The sequence below is a fragment of the Tachyglossus aculeatus genome, chromosome 6, assembly GCF_015852505.1.
Source record: "Tachyglossus aculeatus isolate mTacAcu1 chromosome 6, mTacAcu1.pri, whole genome shotgun sequence".
NCBI lineage: Eukaryota > Metazoa > Chordata > Mammalia > Monotremata > Tachyglossidae > Tachyglossus > Tachyglossus aculeatus.
The window spans coordinates 48,329,993-48,348,125 of NC_052071.1; the positions used below are offsets into that span (position 1 = coordinate 48,329,993).

The following is an 18,133-nucleotide window of genomic DNA, read 5'->3' on the forward strand; positions in this document are numbered from 1 at the left end:
ACCTAATTCACATCTGTTAACGAATAACTCTGTCTGAGGGAAGTGTTTCCTGCACTGTTTAGCTTCCAGGTGGTTTTCTAGCAGACATGTGGCTACTTCTGGAGTGGGGATGGTGGGCAGCAGAGCCAAACAGTGGTTTTAGGAGCAGAAAGAATTATCAGACCTAAAAAGACCTGGCCCGGGTCTCCTCCTATCTCCTCTCTCTCCCCATCCCTTCCCCCAGCGCCCCAGGGTTTCAGGATCTAATGGTAATAATAATTATTATGTTATTTGTTAAACACTTACTATGTATCAAGTCCTGTACTAAGTGCTGGGGTAGGTACAAGCTCATCAGGACCCACATGGGGCTCACAGTTTAAGTAGGAGGGAGAACGGGTATTGAATCCCCATTTTGCAGATTAGGGAACTGAGGCACAGAGAAGTCAAGTGACTTGTCCGAGGTCACCCAGCAGGCAAGTGGTAGAACCGAAATTAGAACTCAGGTCTCCTGACTCTCCAGCCAGGTTAAACCACCCGTTTTTCGAGATGGGGTAGCCCTTCCTTGGCCGAGGGCATTACTCTCTCAGGTTAGGGAAGCGTCTGCCCGAGGAGCAGAAGCAATAGGAGGGCTGGCGCCGTACAAGATGCAATTGAGTCAAAAGCCTCAGGATAATTGGCTTCGTGTCTCCCAGCAGGGCTTACCGCCGGCCTGCACTTAGCCGAGATCTAGATGCGACACGGGGAAACAAAAGGGGAGAATGAATTGAACGGTCACCGGACCGTTCCTGTTCTTGGAATCCGACTATCGATTTTGGTACCTTGAAAGGGCTAGGGAGCCTTAGTCCACAGTGTAATGGACTCAAATAAAAAGCCTTTGATTGACCAAAGGTGACTGTCCTTTCAATCCTTCCACCGATTGAAGGGCACAGCAGCCCCCCTCCCCTCCCAAAATCCCACGGGAAGGCAAGGCAGATAAGGGGCTCTCCCAGAGCACCCCCATGAGACTCCCAACCATGCCCTGCCCTGTCCAAGCCGTTAGTGCGGTGCTTGGCACTCAGTAAGTACCACTATTCGGTAGATCTCCGACTCGGATGCTGGAGCGGGACTGGACCGCCCCCTCCACTCCCTCCATTCCCTCCTTCTGATGTCAAATGACCCCTACAGGGTTGTTAAAATCCAGCCATACTCCACCCCTGAGGGGGCTGCATTCCACTGGTGGAGGATGTGTTAAGTTCCCGCTGCACTTTGGGATTCAGGGAGATATCAAAGGCAAGGTGTTGCTATCACTGTTTCAAAGGCAAGAGGAGAGAAGTGAGATGAACTGATCTGAAAGCCGAGATCACAGGCAGCCAGATCCACGCTGTTGGTGCCACTGAGCCATCTTCAGGGTTGGGCTTGGATCAGGGAACGGGTGTGGAGTCCAAAGCCAGGGCTGTCTGCCTAGGCAAAATCACCACCAACTCCCTGCCAAGCTGAGCTGGCCTAGTGTTCCTGGTACCTTTCTCCTTTCCATACCGCAGACAGGGATAAAAGGAAGGCCCGGGACAACCTCTATGGGCCTCCACCTTTGCTCCTGGGTGATTAGAAGATACTGATCTCTGGTCCAGGCATGAATGGGAGGACAGCGGAGAAGGGAAAAAGGGGGAATGAAGGACCGAATGGTCAGTACCAGACCCTGACCCTATTGCTGATGAGTAGTTGGGCATGGCCTATATGCCTGAGCTGGTCAGACAAACTCCCGAGCACAGTGGTTGGAAAGATTTCCCAAACTCAGGGGCAGGCAGGTCTGCCAGGAACACAGAAGATACCCCAAGAGGCTAGGGACCGAATGCTGGAGCCCCATGGGGCCAGGCTAACCTACAGCCTGTTGCCAGGAGCAAAAAGCAAAGCAGACATCTCAGCTCTGCTTCTGAACCCAGGGAGGACAGGCCACATTAGCTTTGTGCCAATCCCACGGAGGGGACACTCTCCAGCCTGCAGAGGTGGGAAGGCCAGAGCTCCAAAGGGATGCTGGGGATTAGTAGTAATAGTATTTATTGAGCCCTTACTGTGTGCAGAGCGCTGTTCTGTGCACTGCCAAAGAATATATAGGAGGGAATATTGAGCACAAATGGGTGAAGCTGAGCAGGCCTCACCTCCTCCACTGTCTGGTCCCTTCCCCTGCTCCTCCTCCCTCCCAACCAGTCAGCTTAGACTCAGTGCTTTGAAGACAACGTCCTGGGGACACTGGTTGGGAGGAGGAGGGGGTGAGGGAGCGACTGGGGGATGGAACCCAGTGGTCAAGAGACAGAAGTGTGAAAAATATCTATTTTAGAAGTGGTCCTCCAAGTATCACCTTGCTCTTGCATTGCACAGAATCATTCCTTCCTCCTAGAGCCCAAGGAATTGGCTTGTCACCGTCCTGAGGGTCTTCACTTCCCCAGAGGGAGGAGAGGAGCAGGAACATTTATTCTCACTTTCCTGACAGACTCAGGCTCTTTCCCAGGCCTCCACCACCCTGCCTCCCAAGCTCGGCACCCTCTCCTGCCCTCAGCCCAGTCTCTTCTGTTTCCCACATTCACTGCCCTTCTCCTCCGCCTTCTTCTCTCCTTTCTCCCCAGCCGCTGGTGTTGCTGATGGAGTGGCCAGAAGCCACCAACTTTGCCTGCCTGATTGCCGGATACTGCCGCCTCCTGCTTGACTCCAAGAAGATGATCTTCTCCAAGCCCGCCAGTCAGCCCCCGGTGCCCCCCGTGCCCCCAGTGATCAAGGCAGGTATGTTTCAGTCTTGTTCTCCGTGGACGCCTGGCCCCTTCCTCCCGGCACCCCCAAGGGCAAGGTTCTTCCTGCTTCCGAGGAACCGTCCCAATTGGGGACCTCTGCCTTTTGTCCATTTCTGTCCAGCAGGCTTGAGGGCTACCTACCCAGCTGCTGAGACTAGGATGAGCACAGACATCAGGCTCACAGGGACAGGCTCACCCGAACAGCTGCGGTCTGCAGGGGTTCTACTGTGCTGCTTCATTAAAATGTTCACTGGAATCTCACCCTGGGCAGCTCACCTCCTGCACAACCTGATATGTTTTCATAACCTTCTCCCCACCCGCTGCCACAGGATGATGTTAAACCTTTTCACAGTTATCTGTCATCCTCTTCCTATTCCCATCTGCTGGTTTGTGCTCTGGAGAAGCAGCGTGGCTCAGTGGAAAGAGCCCGGGCTTTGGCGTCAGAGGTCATGGGTTCAAATCCCGGCTCCGCCATCTGTCAGCTGTGTGACTTTGGGCAAGTCACTTCACTTCTCTGGGCCTCAGTTACCTCATCTGTAAAATGGGGACTAAGACTGTGAGGCCCCCATGGGACAACCCGATCACCTTGTAACCTCCCCAGCGCTTAGAACAGTGCTTTGCACATAGTAAGCACTTAACAAATACCATCATTATTATAAGGAGCGCATCAAAGGGGCGGCCAGTCCCATCTGTTAGGGCGATCAGTCAGTCAATCAATCATTTGTTGAGTGCTTACCGTGTGCAGAGCACTGTACTAAGAGCTAGGGGAAGCACAGCATGATAATATAACAGACACAATCCCTGCCCACGACAAGCTTACCGTCTAGCGTGAAACAGAGAAGGACAGGACTCCTAGGCAAGTTGTTACCAGTGCTGGAGAACAAGTGAACCAGCGAAAAAGGCCTTCGAGCCCCACAGTCTTGGGGCCAAGTGTAGGGAGAGAGAGGTCTCGGCGGGGTCACTAGCCACCAAAGAGTCAGCAGACAGCAGGGGCTGGGGGTGTGGCCATGTGAACCCTCACCAGCTAGGACCTTCCCTGCCATTAATCCTCCCACCAAGTTTTGCTAGTTTATCACCTCCTAGACCTTTCCTCTGGAATTTAAACCACAAAGAACAACCCCAGTCCCTTGTCTCTTCAACATTAATCCTCACTCCACACTCATGCACTGGGGACTTCCTCACCACCCTCATCTTAATTGTGATGACAGACTTCTGTCAGCAGGTCAGACTTCTTTCAGTGTCAGACTCCACAGCAGGTGCAGAGACGGAGCTTGGGGAAGATCTAGCCCTGGAAGGGGAGGGGGAGGAGGAAAGGAAGGAGACATAAGGCAAGAGGGGGAAGGGGAAAGGGAAGGGGGGTGAGAAGGAGGGAGAAGAAAAAGCAACAGGCTGAGTGTCTCCCTCTGATCCAGATGTAATGGGACTGTTCAAAGAGGCTTTGGTTTAACCTGCAGCAAACACGAATTGGGTTAGTTGTGAGATAGAACTTCCTGATAGCAAGGATAGAGGCTGTGGGAAAAAGCAGCTGAGGAAGGTGGTAAGTCCTTGAGATGCAGTGTGGCCTGGTGGATAGAGCACGGCTTTAAGAATAAGAAGGACCTGAGTTCTAATCCTGATTCTGTCACTTATCTGCAGTGTGACCTTGGGCAAGTCACTTAACTTCGCTGAACCTCAGTTACCTCATCTGTAAAATGGGGATTCAGACTGTGTGCCCTATATGCGACCCATACTGGGTCCAACCTGATTAGTTTGTATTTACACCAATGCTTAGTACGGTGCCTGGCACATAGTAAGCACTTAACAAATATCATTTTTTAAAAAAGAGCCTTAGAGATCACATATATTTTGAATGTCCAGACCTGGGTTAAGGCCACCCCATTGGAACAGGAGGATGGACCGACTGACCCCTCCCCCCAGAAGGTCTTTTCCACTCTGACCCTAATGGTCTCTGGTCAAACTCAGGCCAGTGGTATTACTGGGGATGTCTTTCTGGTAAGATGAGAGAGTGAAAGATGCTAAACAAGTCAGGGAAGACTGAATCTGAACTGAGTGTTTTGGTTCTAATCAGTTTGATCTGCAGCCTCTGCGGGCAAATTTCAGCATGGTTGGGTTTTATGTTCCTTCTGTTTCTTGCACCAAATGATACAAAGTCTCTTTTAATCAAAGACTCATTTCTCTTCTGTTTCCCTGAGGGCAAATCTGTAAGTTCTGGAGAGCAGTCAGAGTGTAGCAGGGAGAGGCCGCCCAGACCAGAAGAATATCGGAGCTGGGCTGCCTGGCTCCATGGGTGGTTCACGCAGCCCCAGCTTCGCCTGCAGAGCTCAACCGGCATTCACGCTGGGCCTTTTGGCTTGTGGGCAAATAAATGGTCTTTCAGGAATTTGAGCTGAGGCTAAGGGGCTGAGAGCTAGGGCTAGGGAATGGGGGCTGGAGGGGCTGAGGGCTAGGCCTAGAGAACTGGGGCTAGGGGCTGGGCCTAGAGAATAAGGGCTGAGGGCTCAGGGCTGAAGACTGCAGCCAAATTCCTGCAAAAAATTGGTGCTGATGCATGGGTGGCCATATTTGAAATAATCATAATAATTGTGGTGTTTGTTATGCACTTACTGTGTGCCAGGCACTGCAGTAAACGTTGAGGTGGATCGGGTTGGGCACAGTCCTTGAGTCCATCTGTAATCCCCATTTTACAGATGAGGGAACTGAGGCCCAGAGAAGCGAAGTGACTTGCCCAAGGTCACAGCAGACAAGTGGTGGAACCGGGGTTAGAACCCATGACCTTCTGATTCCCAGGCCTGTGCTCTATCCCCTAGGCCACGCTGCTTCCAAGGATAAATGCACGGGCCGGGAACTGAACCAGGGCTTCCCACGTGGCAGGGGAGAATTCTACCACTGAACCACCAATGCAGGATGCTGCTGCTCTCCATCCTCCAGAGGGAACTGTAGGATCTTGGGAGGATCTTCAGGTTATCCACAGTCTCTCTTCCCCTTTCCCTCACCACCCCACCTACTGTAGGGTCTTAGGAGGATCTTCAGGTTATCCAAAGCCTTTCTTCCCCTTTCCCCCCACCATCCCACCTACTCTCCTGAAACAGTAGCTCAGACTCTGCACCAGCTCCCAAAAGACCCGCGTTTTCCCAGCTCCCAGAAGCCCTGCATTTGGTGCCTAGAACTAACCTCTGGCACAGGCAAATTTTGGAAGAGATCTAAGGTGCTGTCTAGGACATCTGCTGTCTCAAGTTTCTCTCCTCTGATTCTCTCTTTGACCCCCTCCGATCTAGCTTCCCTCCCTTCCACTCAACAGAAACCACCCTCTCAAAGATCGCCAGTGATCTCCTTCTTGCCAAATCCAACGGCCTCTATTCCATCCTAATCCTCCTCGACCTCTCAGCTGCCTTTGATGCTGTCTACTATCCCCTTCTCCTGGGAACATTAACCAATCTCAGCTTCATTAACACTGTCCTCTCCTACTTCTCCTCCTCTCTGGCTGCTCATTCTCAGTCTCTTTCATGGGTTATTCCTCTACCTCCCACCCTCTAGTGGGTGTCCCATAAGGTTCCATTCTGGGTCCCCTTTTATTCTCCATCTACAGCCACTCCCTTGGAGAACTCATTCGCTCCCATGGTTTCAACTACCACTTCTATGCGTATGATTCACAAATCATCTCCAGCCCTGATCTCTCTCCCTCTCTGCACTCTTGCATTTCCTCCTGCCTTCAAGACATCGTTTTCTTGGATGTCTGCCATCACCTCAAATTTACCGTGTCAAGAAACAGAACACCTTATCTTCACACCCAAATCCCGTCCTTCCCCTGACTTTCCCATCAATGTGGACAGCACAACCATCCTTCCTGTTTCACAAGCCCATAACCTTTGAATTATCCTTAATTTCTCTCTTATTCAACCCACATGTTCAATCTATCACTAAATCCTGTCGGTTCAAACTCCACAACAACACTAAAATCCATCCTTTCCTGTCCATCCAAATGGCTACCATGTTAATCTAAGTATTTATCCTATCTTGTCTTGATGACCTTCCTGCCTACTGCCTCTCCCCACTCCAGTCTTCACTTCACTCTGCTGCCCAGATCATTTTTCTACAGAAACATTCAGGCCATGTTTCCTCACTCCTCAAGAACCTCCAGTGGTTGTCCATCCACCCTTACCATCAGCTTTAAATCACTCAGTCCCCTTGCCCCCTCCTAACTCAGCTCGCTGCTCTCCAACTACAACCCGGCCCATTCACTTTGCTCCTCTTAAGCCAAACTACTCACTTGATCTCGTCTATCTCACTGCCAACCTCTTACCCACATCCTTCTGGCCTGGAACGCCCTTCCTCTCCCTATCTCGCAGACAATCTCTCTGTCCCCCTTCAAAGCCTTATTGAAGGCACATCTCCTCCCCTGACTAAACCTCCTTTTTCCTTTTCTTCGGCTCCCTTCTGCATCCCCCTGACTTGCTCCCTTTATTCATTCCCTCCTCCCAGCCCTACAGCACTTATGTACATAACCATAATTTATTTATATTAGTGTCCATCTCCCCTCTAGACTGTAAGCTTGCTATGGGGCAGGGAATGTGTCTCATATTGTTATATTACTCTCCGATGTGCTTAGTACAGTTCTCTGCACACAGTAAGTGCTCAATAAATATGACAGATTGATTGAGAGCTGCAGGCTAATCTGGGCCAGGGGGCAAAGTGCCTTGGCATTGCATTGACCTTGGTTAGCAGGGTTCTCTGAGACAAAGACGTCCTTCAGTGTGTTGTTAGCCTTCAGAAAGAGGGAGGGAGGGGTGCTTCACAAAGGTAGGGCTATTGTATTGTTGCCAACTCGTACTTCCCAAGCGCTTAGTACAGTGCTCTGCATACAGTAAGCGCTCAATAAATACGATTGAATGAATATAGAGGCCCAAGGAGATAGACTGCCCCCCTCTCTCCTAAGCACCTAATCAATCAACTTCATTGAGGGTTTTCTGTGTACAGAGCACTGTACTAACTGCTTGGGAGAGTACAATAGAGTTAGTAAACACAATCCCAGCCTCAAGGAGCCCACAGTTTACAGGACTACAGGTAGGAGGAAATAATTTGAGTGTGATTAGAGACGCAGCATGGCTCAGTAGGAAAGAGCCCGGGCTTTGGAGTCGGAGGTCATGGGTTCAAATCCCAGCTCCGCCAATTGTCAGCTGTGTGACTTTGGGCAAGTCACTTCACTTCTCTGTGCCTCAGTTACCTCAACTGTAAAATGGGGATTAACACTGTGAGCCCCCCGTGGGACAACCTCCCCAGCACTTAGAACAGTGCTTTGCACATAGTAAGTGCTTAGTAAATGCCATTATTATTATTATTAAAAGATATGTCCAAAAGTGCATCTACTCAAGTAAAAGCCAAGAAGACCAAGTGCAGGAGGCTTTCTGAGTTGGAAGATTAGAGGCTGGGTTAGCGTCTAAACAGCAGAATGGCCACTCTTGCCCTTCTTGGGGGTAGGCTGGAGAGCTAGTTCTCACCTCAGTCGGTAGCCTGTGGAGAAATAATAATATAGTAAAATTGTGGTGTTGGTTAAGCAATTACTGTGTGCAAGCACTGTACTAAGTGCTGGGGTTTGTCAATGTAAGCTGCTCCAGCACAAGCACAGAGTCTAAGAGAGAGGGAAAAGAGAGTATTATATCCTAATTTTATAGATTAGGTAGTCACTGATGAATAGAGAAGTTAAGGGACTTGTCCGAGATCGCACAACATGGAAGAGGCAGAGTTAGGATTAGAATCCAGGCCCTCTGGCTCGCAGGCTCTTTCCACTTCAGTTCAATCAATCAGTGGTACTTATTGAGCACTTGCTGTGTGCGGAACACTGTACTAAGCATTTGGAAGATACCACTGATTGCTTGACTGATGGGGAATTCCCACCTGTTGCTGCTGCTGAGTCTCCCCCAGACCCAGCATTTAGAAGAACTGTTGACACAAATAAGGGCTTAACAAATACCATCATCACTAGTACTATATTCCTCAAGGTCTGGGCTTCCCTCCCCGGCAACCTCTCTGACCTGAGGGGATTAGTCCAAGCTCCCCTCAGATGATGATGATATTTGTTAAGCGCTTACTATGTGCCAAGCACTGTTCTAAGCACTGGGGGGGATACAAGGTGATCAGGTTGTCCCACGGGGGGGCTCACAGTCTTAATCCCCATTTTACAGGTGAAGGAACTGAGGCACGGAGAAGTGAAGTGACTTGCCCAAAGTCACACAACTGACAAGTGGTGGAGTCGGTATTTGAACCCATGACCTCTGACTCCCAAGTCCTTGCTCTTTCCACTGAGTCACGCTGCTTCAGATCCTGCCAGGACCAAAGTTCACTGGGCCCCCCGGGCCCGTGGGGCAGACAGCTTCTTGCCCTGTCAGGAAGGAGCACTCCTCTCGGGGCCCGGCATTAAGGGAAAAGACCGATGTCTCAGGTCTATCCCCTGGGACGGGCAGGTTCATTCAGTCTTATTTATTGAGCGCTTCCTGTGTGCAGAGCACTGTACTAAGCGCTTGGGAAGTACACTGTCATGCGGAGAAGTGTGCCGAGGGATCCCAGCTCCCTCCCCTACTCCAGCTGCAGTAGAAAGGGCCGAGGCCTTGGTAGCTGGCAACCAGTTGACATCAGTGCTTAGAACAGTGCTTTGCTCATAGTAAGTGCTTGATAAATGCCATTATTATTATCTCCACGTGCTGCTATTCCCAATGTGGCTGCCGCTGAGCAGAGAGGGCAGCAAATAGTGGCTGCCCAGAGGTCACCCTAACCTGTCCGTTCTCTTTTGCGCTTAGATTACCCGCACGGGGCCCTCCGCCCCCCATCCGGGGGTCCTGGGGGGCAGAAAGAGAGCGGGCACGTGGGCGGCGGGGGCTCCAGCCCCAGAAAGCCAAGCCCCCAGGCCCCTTCACCGGCCAACTCCGAGCTGGTCGGTTTCTGCTACGTCCACATGCGGGAGCAGAGGAAGGAGAGGGCGAGCCGGCCGGACGTCAACGAGAACCTGATCTTCTTTGAGGGGACGAGACCCCGTACCAAGTCAGACCCGACCCCCAAAAGCTCCGGGAGGGGCTGTGACAGGGCGACCTCCGGCCCCGAGCGGGAGCCGTGGACCAGCCGGGCCCGGGCACACACCCTGGACAGCCACCTGTGCCCAGAGGCCCTGCACTTGTACTGCGAGTCCTGCAAGGCCGAAATCAAGAGCCGCCTGGTCGGCCGCCGGGGCCAGGGTGGCGGACGCGGGGGTCCCTCCCGCGACAACATGGTGGATCTGACCTCCATCCCACCCCCGGGCAGCGAAGAGGAGGATGAGGAGGAGGGCGGGGAGGAGGAGGAGGAGGAGGACGAGAGCACGGCGCTGCTGCCCGCCCTGGCCGCGCCGCCCCCGGGCTTCCGTGACAACAGCTCGGACGAGGATGACCCCAAGCGCCGGGCGGCCCAGGGCCGGGAGCCGGGCCGGCGCCTGCGGGAGGAGATCCCGGTCACTCTGATCGACAGCGTGCAGACCCGGACCGTCCGGGATCACGCCCGGGAGCTGGACGACGCCCTGGTGTCAACCCTGCAGGCCCTGGAAGCCCTGGCAGCCTCGGAGGACTGCCCGCACCCTCCGCCCCAGCAGACAGCAGGTAGTCGGTCCCCTGTCTTCCCCCCACGCTGCCTCCTCCCCTCCCTCACCCTCTGCCAGGGTCCCCAGGGCTCGCTCACCTCCTCTCCAGTGGTCTTGGAGGCCTCAGTTCGCTGTACCGGACCCATTGTTCTCCAGATACCCCAGATTGGAATGGAAACCAACAAGTCTGGGCCTCCTGGGAGCTGCCTGCAGTAGACTGGACCTCCCTGGGGCCAGGCCCAGAAGCTGACTTGTACCTGGCTGACATCCAGAGAAGCAGCGTGGCTCAGTGGAAAGAGCCCAGGCTTAGGAGTCAGAGCTCATGGGTTCGAATCCCGGCTCTGCCGCTTGTCAGCTGCGTGACCTTGGGAAGTCATTTGACTTCTCTGTGCCTCAGTTCCCTCATCTGTATAATGGGGATGAAGACTGTGAGCCCCACGTGGGACAACCTGATGCCCTTGTATCTATCCCAGTGCTTAGAACAGTGCTTTGCACATAGTAAGTGCTTAATAAACGCCATTATTATTATCATTATCCCCTTGGTACTCCCTAGGATCCCTCCCAGGGGGCATGGGGCCACTCTGGCTCCATCCTAGAGCAGTGGAGTTTCCCCAGACAGAAAGGTGATGAATCTGGGACTCAGCCAGAGGTTCCAAAGCAGTGTCACTAGGCCGCATGAATCTCCCCAGTCCCCAATTCCCTCTCAGGAAGCCCCGGATCCCCAGGCCCAATCCAATCCCTGGAGTTAACCCCGGCCCAAAGTCCAAGGCCTTGAGGGTCCTACTGGCAGATGAGTCAGCTTAAGATGCCAAACAGTCGGTAGAGATGCCAAGTCCCTGTCTGGCTGCAAGGGAGCAGGGGTTCATGATGAAGTCAGTGGACCCTCCCACCTGTGGCTCCCACCAGATGACCTGCATTTACCCGCTTCTCCCTGAACCCATCCAGGTGAAACAATTAATCAGCAGTATTTACTGAGCTCTTACTGAGTGCCGAGCACTGTACCTAACACTGGGGAGAGTACAATGCAATAGAGTGGGTAAACACCATCCCTGCCTTCAAGGGGCAGCACCACCAATTCATTCATTCAATCATATTTATTGAGCATTTACTGTGTGCAGAGCACTGTACTAAGCGCTTGGGAAATACAAGTTGGCAACATATAGAGACGATCCCTACCCAACAGCGGGCTCACTTGTCAGCTGTGTGACTTTGGGCAAGTCACTTAACTTCTCTGGGCCTCAGTTACCTCATCTGTAAAATGGGGATTAAGACTGTGAGCCCCCCGTGGGACAACCTGATGACCTTGGATTTCCCCAGTGCTTAGAACAGTGCTTGACACATAGCAAGTGCTTAATAAATGCCATTAAAAAAGGGGGGCTTACAGTCTAGCCGAGGAGACAGACCATGGATAGTCCTGATAGGCAGAGAACGTTTCTACTGACTGTTGTATTGAACTCTCCCGAGTGCTTTGTACAGCGCTCTGAACACAGTAAGAGTTCAATAAATGCCCTTGATTGATTGATTGATTAAAATACATCCCAGGTGGAGGAAACAACCACATTTGAAATATAGAGCCTGGAGCTATGCTCCTCCCTGGGACAAGGGGGCTGGGAGAGCATCTCTCAGGTGACAATAACACTTGTTCGGTGCGTGACCTAGATCAGCCTTTTTCCTCAGGGAGACCAGAGGTGTACGTGCCCCGGACTCTGCCTCCTCTGCACCCCTCCTCTCCAACCACCCCGGGATGACCCCCTGAAACCCTTTCCTGCAGAACTCCCACTTCCCAGCTCCAGCAAACCCTCCCCTCCCAATCCTCCACCAGAGACCCAGCAGGATTGGCTGGCCCGAGATGGCCCAGCAGTTGTATAAAAACACGGGCCAGCAGAGAGACTTCTTGCAGGCGGGGCCCAAGCGAATGATACTCTGGCTGAGTCACCTAATATTAAAGTGCCCAGAAATCCTCACTCTCTACCCCTCTTCTGGGGACCCCAAACCTCACCCCTGCCACTCCCAATTCCAGGCCTAGAGGACGTAGCCCGTCTGAGCCGCAGGTGGCCCTTCGTGTTCCCGATGGGAGCCCACTCTCATAGATGGTCCTGTCTCCCCAGCAAGAGACAGCAGAGAAGCAGCATGGCTAAGTGGAAAGAGCACCGGGTTTGGAGTCAGAGGACGTGGGTTCAAATCCCAGCTCTGCCAATTGTCAGCTGTGTGACTTTGGGCAAGTCGCTTCAGTTACCTCATCTGTAAAATGGGGATGAAGACTGTGAGCCCCACCGTGGGACATCCTAATCACCTTGTAACCTCCCCAGCGCTTAGAACAGTGCTTTGCACGCAGTAAGCGCTTAATAAATGCCATTATTACTATTATTCATTCATTTAATCGTATTTATTGAGCGCTTTCTGGGTGCACAGCACTGTACTAATCGCTTGGGAAGTATAAGTCGGCAACATATAGAGACGGTCCCTACCCAACAGCAGGCTCACAGTCTAGAAGGGGGAGATAGACAACAAAACGAAGCATGTAGATGGGTGTCAAAGTCGTCCTTCCTTTCTCCCATCTTCCTGAACCCCCCTCCTCCTATCCTTCCTTCCCCCATCTCCCCTCCCTATCTCCCCACCCCTCTTTCCCCGTTCCCTCCTCCATCCCCGCCCCCAACCTCCCTGCCCACCTCCTCTCCCCAGGTCTGATCGTTCTGGCCGCCATCACCCCTGAGTCATCGCTGGACTCCGGCCACGAAACCAACTCCTCGGAACTGACAGATGTGTCGGAGATGATGTCGGCCATGAAGCAGCACCAGAATGCGGCCTACTTCCTGGCCCAGCACATCAACAAGGAGGGTCTCCTGGCCCGGCGGGACCTCCCCTTCCGCATCCAGAGCTGCGCGGCCCAGACCCTGCTCGCCTCCCCCTACGCGCTCGGACCCCAGGAGCCCAGCCCGGCCCTCAAACCGGCCTTGCCCAGGCAGAGCCCCAGCCCGGCGGGCCACCGGAGACACGCGGAGCAGCAGCAGCATCAGCAGGAGCAGCGTTACGCTCTGGCTTTGCAGCGCGTCCTCTCCCCGGGACCGCACCCTCCGGTCCTCGGGGGGAAAGGTCTGGGTCACCCCACATCTGCCCTGGGTGAGGATCGGTGCTCGGTACCCCAGGAGGTGAAGCCGAGCCCCGAGCGGGTCCCGAGCCCCACGAGTCCAGCCGTACCCCAGGCAGGCATGCAGCACGTGGCCCACAGCAGGGGCCTGGCATCCCCAGGGCTGGCCGTGGCGAGTGCGCCCAGGGACGACAGAAGGCTGGGCTCTGGCGGCCCTTCCAAGGCCGTCCAGGTGAAGGGGAGTGTGAGCCCGGCTGACCCCACTGAGAACTATCTCCAGCCCCCACAGCAGCCTCCACGGCAGCCTCCACCACAGGCTCCACGGCAGCCTCCGCCACAGCCACCGCCACAGCCTCCACCACAGTCGCAGCAGCATCGTGCTCCCGAGGCTTCTCTGAGCCCAAAAGCCCCACTGGGCCTCAGGACGAACGGTGGTGTCCACTTCTCCCCGGGGGAGGATGGGCCAGCCTCCCTTCTCTGTCCACCGTCTGGAGGCAGGAGCCCAGTCGAAAAGGGGGCGGGCGGGGAGGGCGAAGGGAAGGCGGCGGTTGGCAGCCCCCGCCCCACCCTGCAGAGGCCCAGGACCCCGGTGGCCGAGCCGGGGGCCATTGGGGAGGATCCCCGGACCTCCAGCAGGAGGGTGAGCACGATGCCCTGCCGGACGGGGCCGGAGAAGGCTCCCGACGGTCCCCACCCAGACCCGGGGCCGGAGCCGGGACCGGACCCGGCCAGGCCCAGGGGCCCCCGGGCGCCCTTCCGGCTGCGGAGCCTGTTCTCGGCCACGTTCCCGGCCCGGCTGCGGAGAGAGACGGACGAGCGCCAGGCGCAGCTGCGGAAAGTGAAGCAGTATGAGCTGGAGTTCCTGGAGGAGCTGCTCAAACCTCGAGGCCGGGAGGACCCGGCGGGCTCCCACCTCCTGCGCCCCGCCGGACCGGGCCCGTGCACGTGTCAGCTGCGCTGCAGCCCGGTGGAGCAGGTGCCCGGCGTGTCCCGGGAGCAACGGCGCAGCTGCGACTGCAAGAGGCTCTGCCGAGGGGGTAGGCCGCCGCAGCCTCAGCCGCAGGCCGGCCCGCCGGAGGGGCCGGCGGGGCAGCCCGCCCGGGCCCGGGGCCTCAGCCGGCCCGGGGAGTGGGACGGGCCCGGGCAACTGGACCGGCGCGCCCGGTCCAGCAGCCCTGAGCCTCGGAGCCCGGAGTCCTGCCTGGCCACGTGTGCCCCACGTGGCGAGTGCGTGGCCGCTCCGCACTACCGGAAGCTGCTGCGCCGTTGCAGCCTCAGCGAGCCGGACCGGGGCGACCAGGCCTCTCTGACCTCCGACGTGTACCAGCAGCCTCTTCCCCCGGAGGACGGGGACGGGGTCACTGCCCCGGGGGCCAAACTGCCCAGGGCCGCCCTGCTGCCTGACGAGGCCGGTGGTGAGTCGGACCCTGGACAGCCGTCGGACGAGGCCCAGGAGGGCGACCGCTGCTGCTCCATCCGCGCCTGCTTCTCCTCCCGCAAGGGCGACGGGACGGGTGACCCCGATGCCGTAGCCGGTGACGGGAAGGACGAGCTGGCCTTCGCCCTCCCCGTGCGGGTCCTGCCCGCCGGGCCCAGGGGTGACCAGGCGGGGCCCCTGACCAGCCGGCCCCTGCGGGCGCTGCCCGCAGCCACCTGCCACAGCCCCGAGCCCGGGCGCACGCAGGAGATCGACCTGAGGACGGCGACCCTGGAGAGCAGCCTGGCCAAGATCGGCGCCCTGCGGGGCCACGCTTACGCCCTGCCCGACGGCTTCCGGGCCGCGCAGCTGGACACCGGCGAGCTGCTGACCGTGCTGCGCCAGTGCGTGGCTGGGCCCGGGCCCCCGAGGAACCGGGCGCCGCACCGGGGCTCACAGCTGGCCGCCTGCAAGCAGGACCTGGCCCTCAATTTCAAGGAGTTCCGGGCCGCCTGCCGCCGGGTGGCCGCGGTGGACAAGAGCCCCACGCGGATGTTGGCGGCCGTCACGGGCAGCTTCCAGGTGCTCAGCGGCCTGGTGGAGACCTTCGTCCGGCTGGTGCACGCCGTGCGCTCCGAGGCCCAGCGCCGGGCCCTGCTGGCCAAGGTGGAGGAGGTGGCCAGGAACTACACCTCCCTGCTGCGGGCGGCCGAGGACTCCACCCTCCGGACCCTGGGTCAGCAGCGCCTGGCCGCCGCGGGACCCACCCCGCCCGGCCACCCGCCACCCGGCCTGCCGCCTACTGCGATGGACTCGCTCACCCGCTCCCTCAAGACCCTCATCAACAAGTAAACCCGCCACCTCCCCGCTCTGGTCCTCGCATCCACGCGGCCCTGGGCGTGGGCCGTCCGCGGTCCATCCGTGGCTCCCCCCAGCCCTGCCTGTGCGGGGAACGTGAGTTGGGGGGCGGACCAGGCGGGGGACCCCCAAAGCCTCTGCGGGCCGCTGCAGCCTTGCGGGATCCCACCCGCTCCCACTGTGATTGGGGGCTTTCCCCCGGCCCCACCAGCGGGCCTCTGTCAGGCCTTCTGTCTGGCCTCAGCTCATGCCCCGCAGGCCTCACCCGGCGCTTGGCCTCCTCCACTGGCCTTTACCCATGCTGTCCCTGGTGAAGGAGGGTAGCGGGTAGCTGCGCCTTCCAGCTAGTTGGGCCTGCACCGTGCCCACCGGGAGGAAGAGGAGATGTAGGGACCAAAAGTCCTGAGTCACCTTCTGAGGCAGAAGGAAGTGAGGCTAGGCGGGATTGACGGTCCCCAGTGACCTCGCTTGACCTCGCTTCCCCTTTGAGCCTGGGCCGGGATTTACAGCCCCTTAAAGCAGCAGGTTCTTCCCGCGCCCTGACCCGATCCGCCAAAGGCGCCGACTAGAAGTTCGGCATCTTAGACGTCCTCCCAGGGGTCTGAACGGGCCGGCCCAGCTCAGCCCAGTCCGGCCTCTGTTTTCGCTTTAGCAGAAGGGAGGCAGCCCGTTCTGCCCACCCTCCCAGAGACGTGTTATCTGGCCTTGATTATAATAACAGTTATGGTATTTGTTAAGCGCTTACTATGTGCCAAGCACTGTTCTAAGCACTGAGGTAGATACAAGGTAATCAGGTTGTCCCACGTGGGGCTCACCTTGGCATCGGGGTCATTTGCTCTGAACCCCCGGGGTGTCCGGGGAGCTGGGTCCCACGTTCAGTCATCCGCCTTCCCCGGCCGAGCGACCGGCTTTCTCCAAGAAGAAAATGAGCGCCTTAACTGGTGTGTCTCAGGCACCAGTCCCTTCCGCCCCCCGCCCCCATCCCTGGACACCCTGGTAGGGGTACCCCCCTTTGATCATTCCCCTGATCCTCTATTCCCCGCCCCGCACTTAGGAAAGTTGAGAAGCCCACATTTTCTCTTCTGTAGCCTTGGGATCATGTGGGGTGCAGTCCCTGAGATTGGGGGCTGAGGTCCTTGGGGGGCTGCTGTCTTTTCCAGGGATGGGTCCTCCAGCGCTCCAAGGGAACAGACTGAGAATTTCATCACTTCCCAGCCAGATCTCTCTGGCTCCCCAACAGAGGCCCAGTGAGCTCTCTGACACTTTCATGAGTTTGGTGGGGTTGCGTTTCCTCCGCCCCCGTCCTCCCTGCAACCACCACCTTCCTGACCTCTTGTCCCCGGGATAGGGGGAGGCTGTGGGGAGGGGAACCCCACAGTTGATCCTCTCCCCCTGCCCCCCGGGCTCCAGGGAGCAGAATGGACTGAGAGGCAGCTGAATTAACCCATGGTGGAGCTCCTCACTGCAAGACCCTGAAGGCCCAGCGCTGGCATTCCTGGTTCCACCCTGACAGTTCTCTTCCCCACTCCCCAGTCATGTCCCCCACCCCCTCATGCCCCTTCTCCTCCTCATTTCCACCTCCTCCTCCTCCTCCTCCACTCCTATGCTCCTTATCCCCACTCTTTTTCTCCTCCCCATTCATGCCCTTCCTCCTCCCACTCCTGCCCCTGCTCCCCACTCACACCTCCTCCTCCCCTTCCTTGCCCTTCTTTCCCAGAAATGCCTCCTCCTCCCCACTCATGCCCTTCCCACTCCCAACTCCTCTCTCTCCTCCCCCTGACCTCCCCCACCCTCCTCCTCTTCACCCATGTCCGCACCCCTCTGGCTCCCCTTTCTCCCCCCAGCTCACAGCCTATTGAAGAGGAAACATTTTTTAATGTCTGTATATAGTATATATATAAATAAAATATACAAATTCTATATATTCAAATTTATGTCTTGTTTTACAACAAGAAAGATTAAATATATTAATCTTACTACCCCAACTTGCCCTTGGTGTCTCTTTTTGTTGACATGTTGGTTTGAGAGGAGTCCTGAAGACCGCCCCCCCACCAACCCCCACAACCCCATCGCCTCCCACACCTCTTCCAATCTTTCCATTAGTGGTATTCAGCACTTACTGGATACAGAGCACTGGACTCTATTTTATTTTATTAATGATGTGTATTTATAATTCTATTTATTTTGATGGTATCTGTCTACTTGTTTTGTTTTGTTGTCTGTCTCCCCCACTAGACTGTGAGCCCGTTGTTGGGTAGGGACTGTCTCTGTTGCTAAATTGTCCTTTCCAAGGGCTTAGTACAGTACTCTGCACACAGTAAGCGCTCAATAAATACGATTGAATGAATGACAAAGTTATTGGGAGAGTAAGATCAGTCAGTCAATCAATGGGATTTATTGATCATGTACCATGTGCAGAGTATTGTACT

General features: G+C 56.0%; 1 protein-coding gene across 3 annotated transcripts in view; it reads left to right on the forward strand.

Annotated features, from left to right (window-relative positions):
* Window positions 1-17,276, forward strand: part of FRMPD3 (FERM and PDZ domain containing 3) — a 41,944-nt gene extending 24,668 nt beyond the window's left edge. For all 3 annotated transcript variants that reach the window (XM_038748611.1, XM_038748613.1, XM_038748612.1), the window contains 3 exons: window positions 2,580-2,733; window positions 9,533-10,360; window positions 13,024-17,276. In XM_038748611.1, the coding sequence (XP_038604539.1) occupies window positions 2,580-2,733; window positions 9,533-10,360; window positions 13,024-15,698 (3,657 nt within the window). In that variant the 3' untranslated portion in view covers window positions 15,699-17,276. The remainder of the gene's footprint in view (window positions 1-2,579; window positions 2,734-9,532; window positions 10,361-13,023) is intronic.
* Window positions 17,277-18,133: the final 857 nt, after the last annotated feature.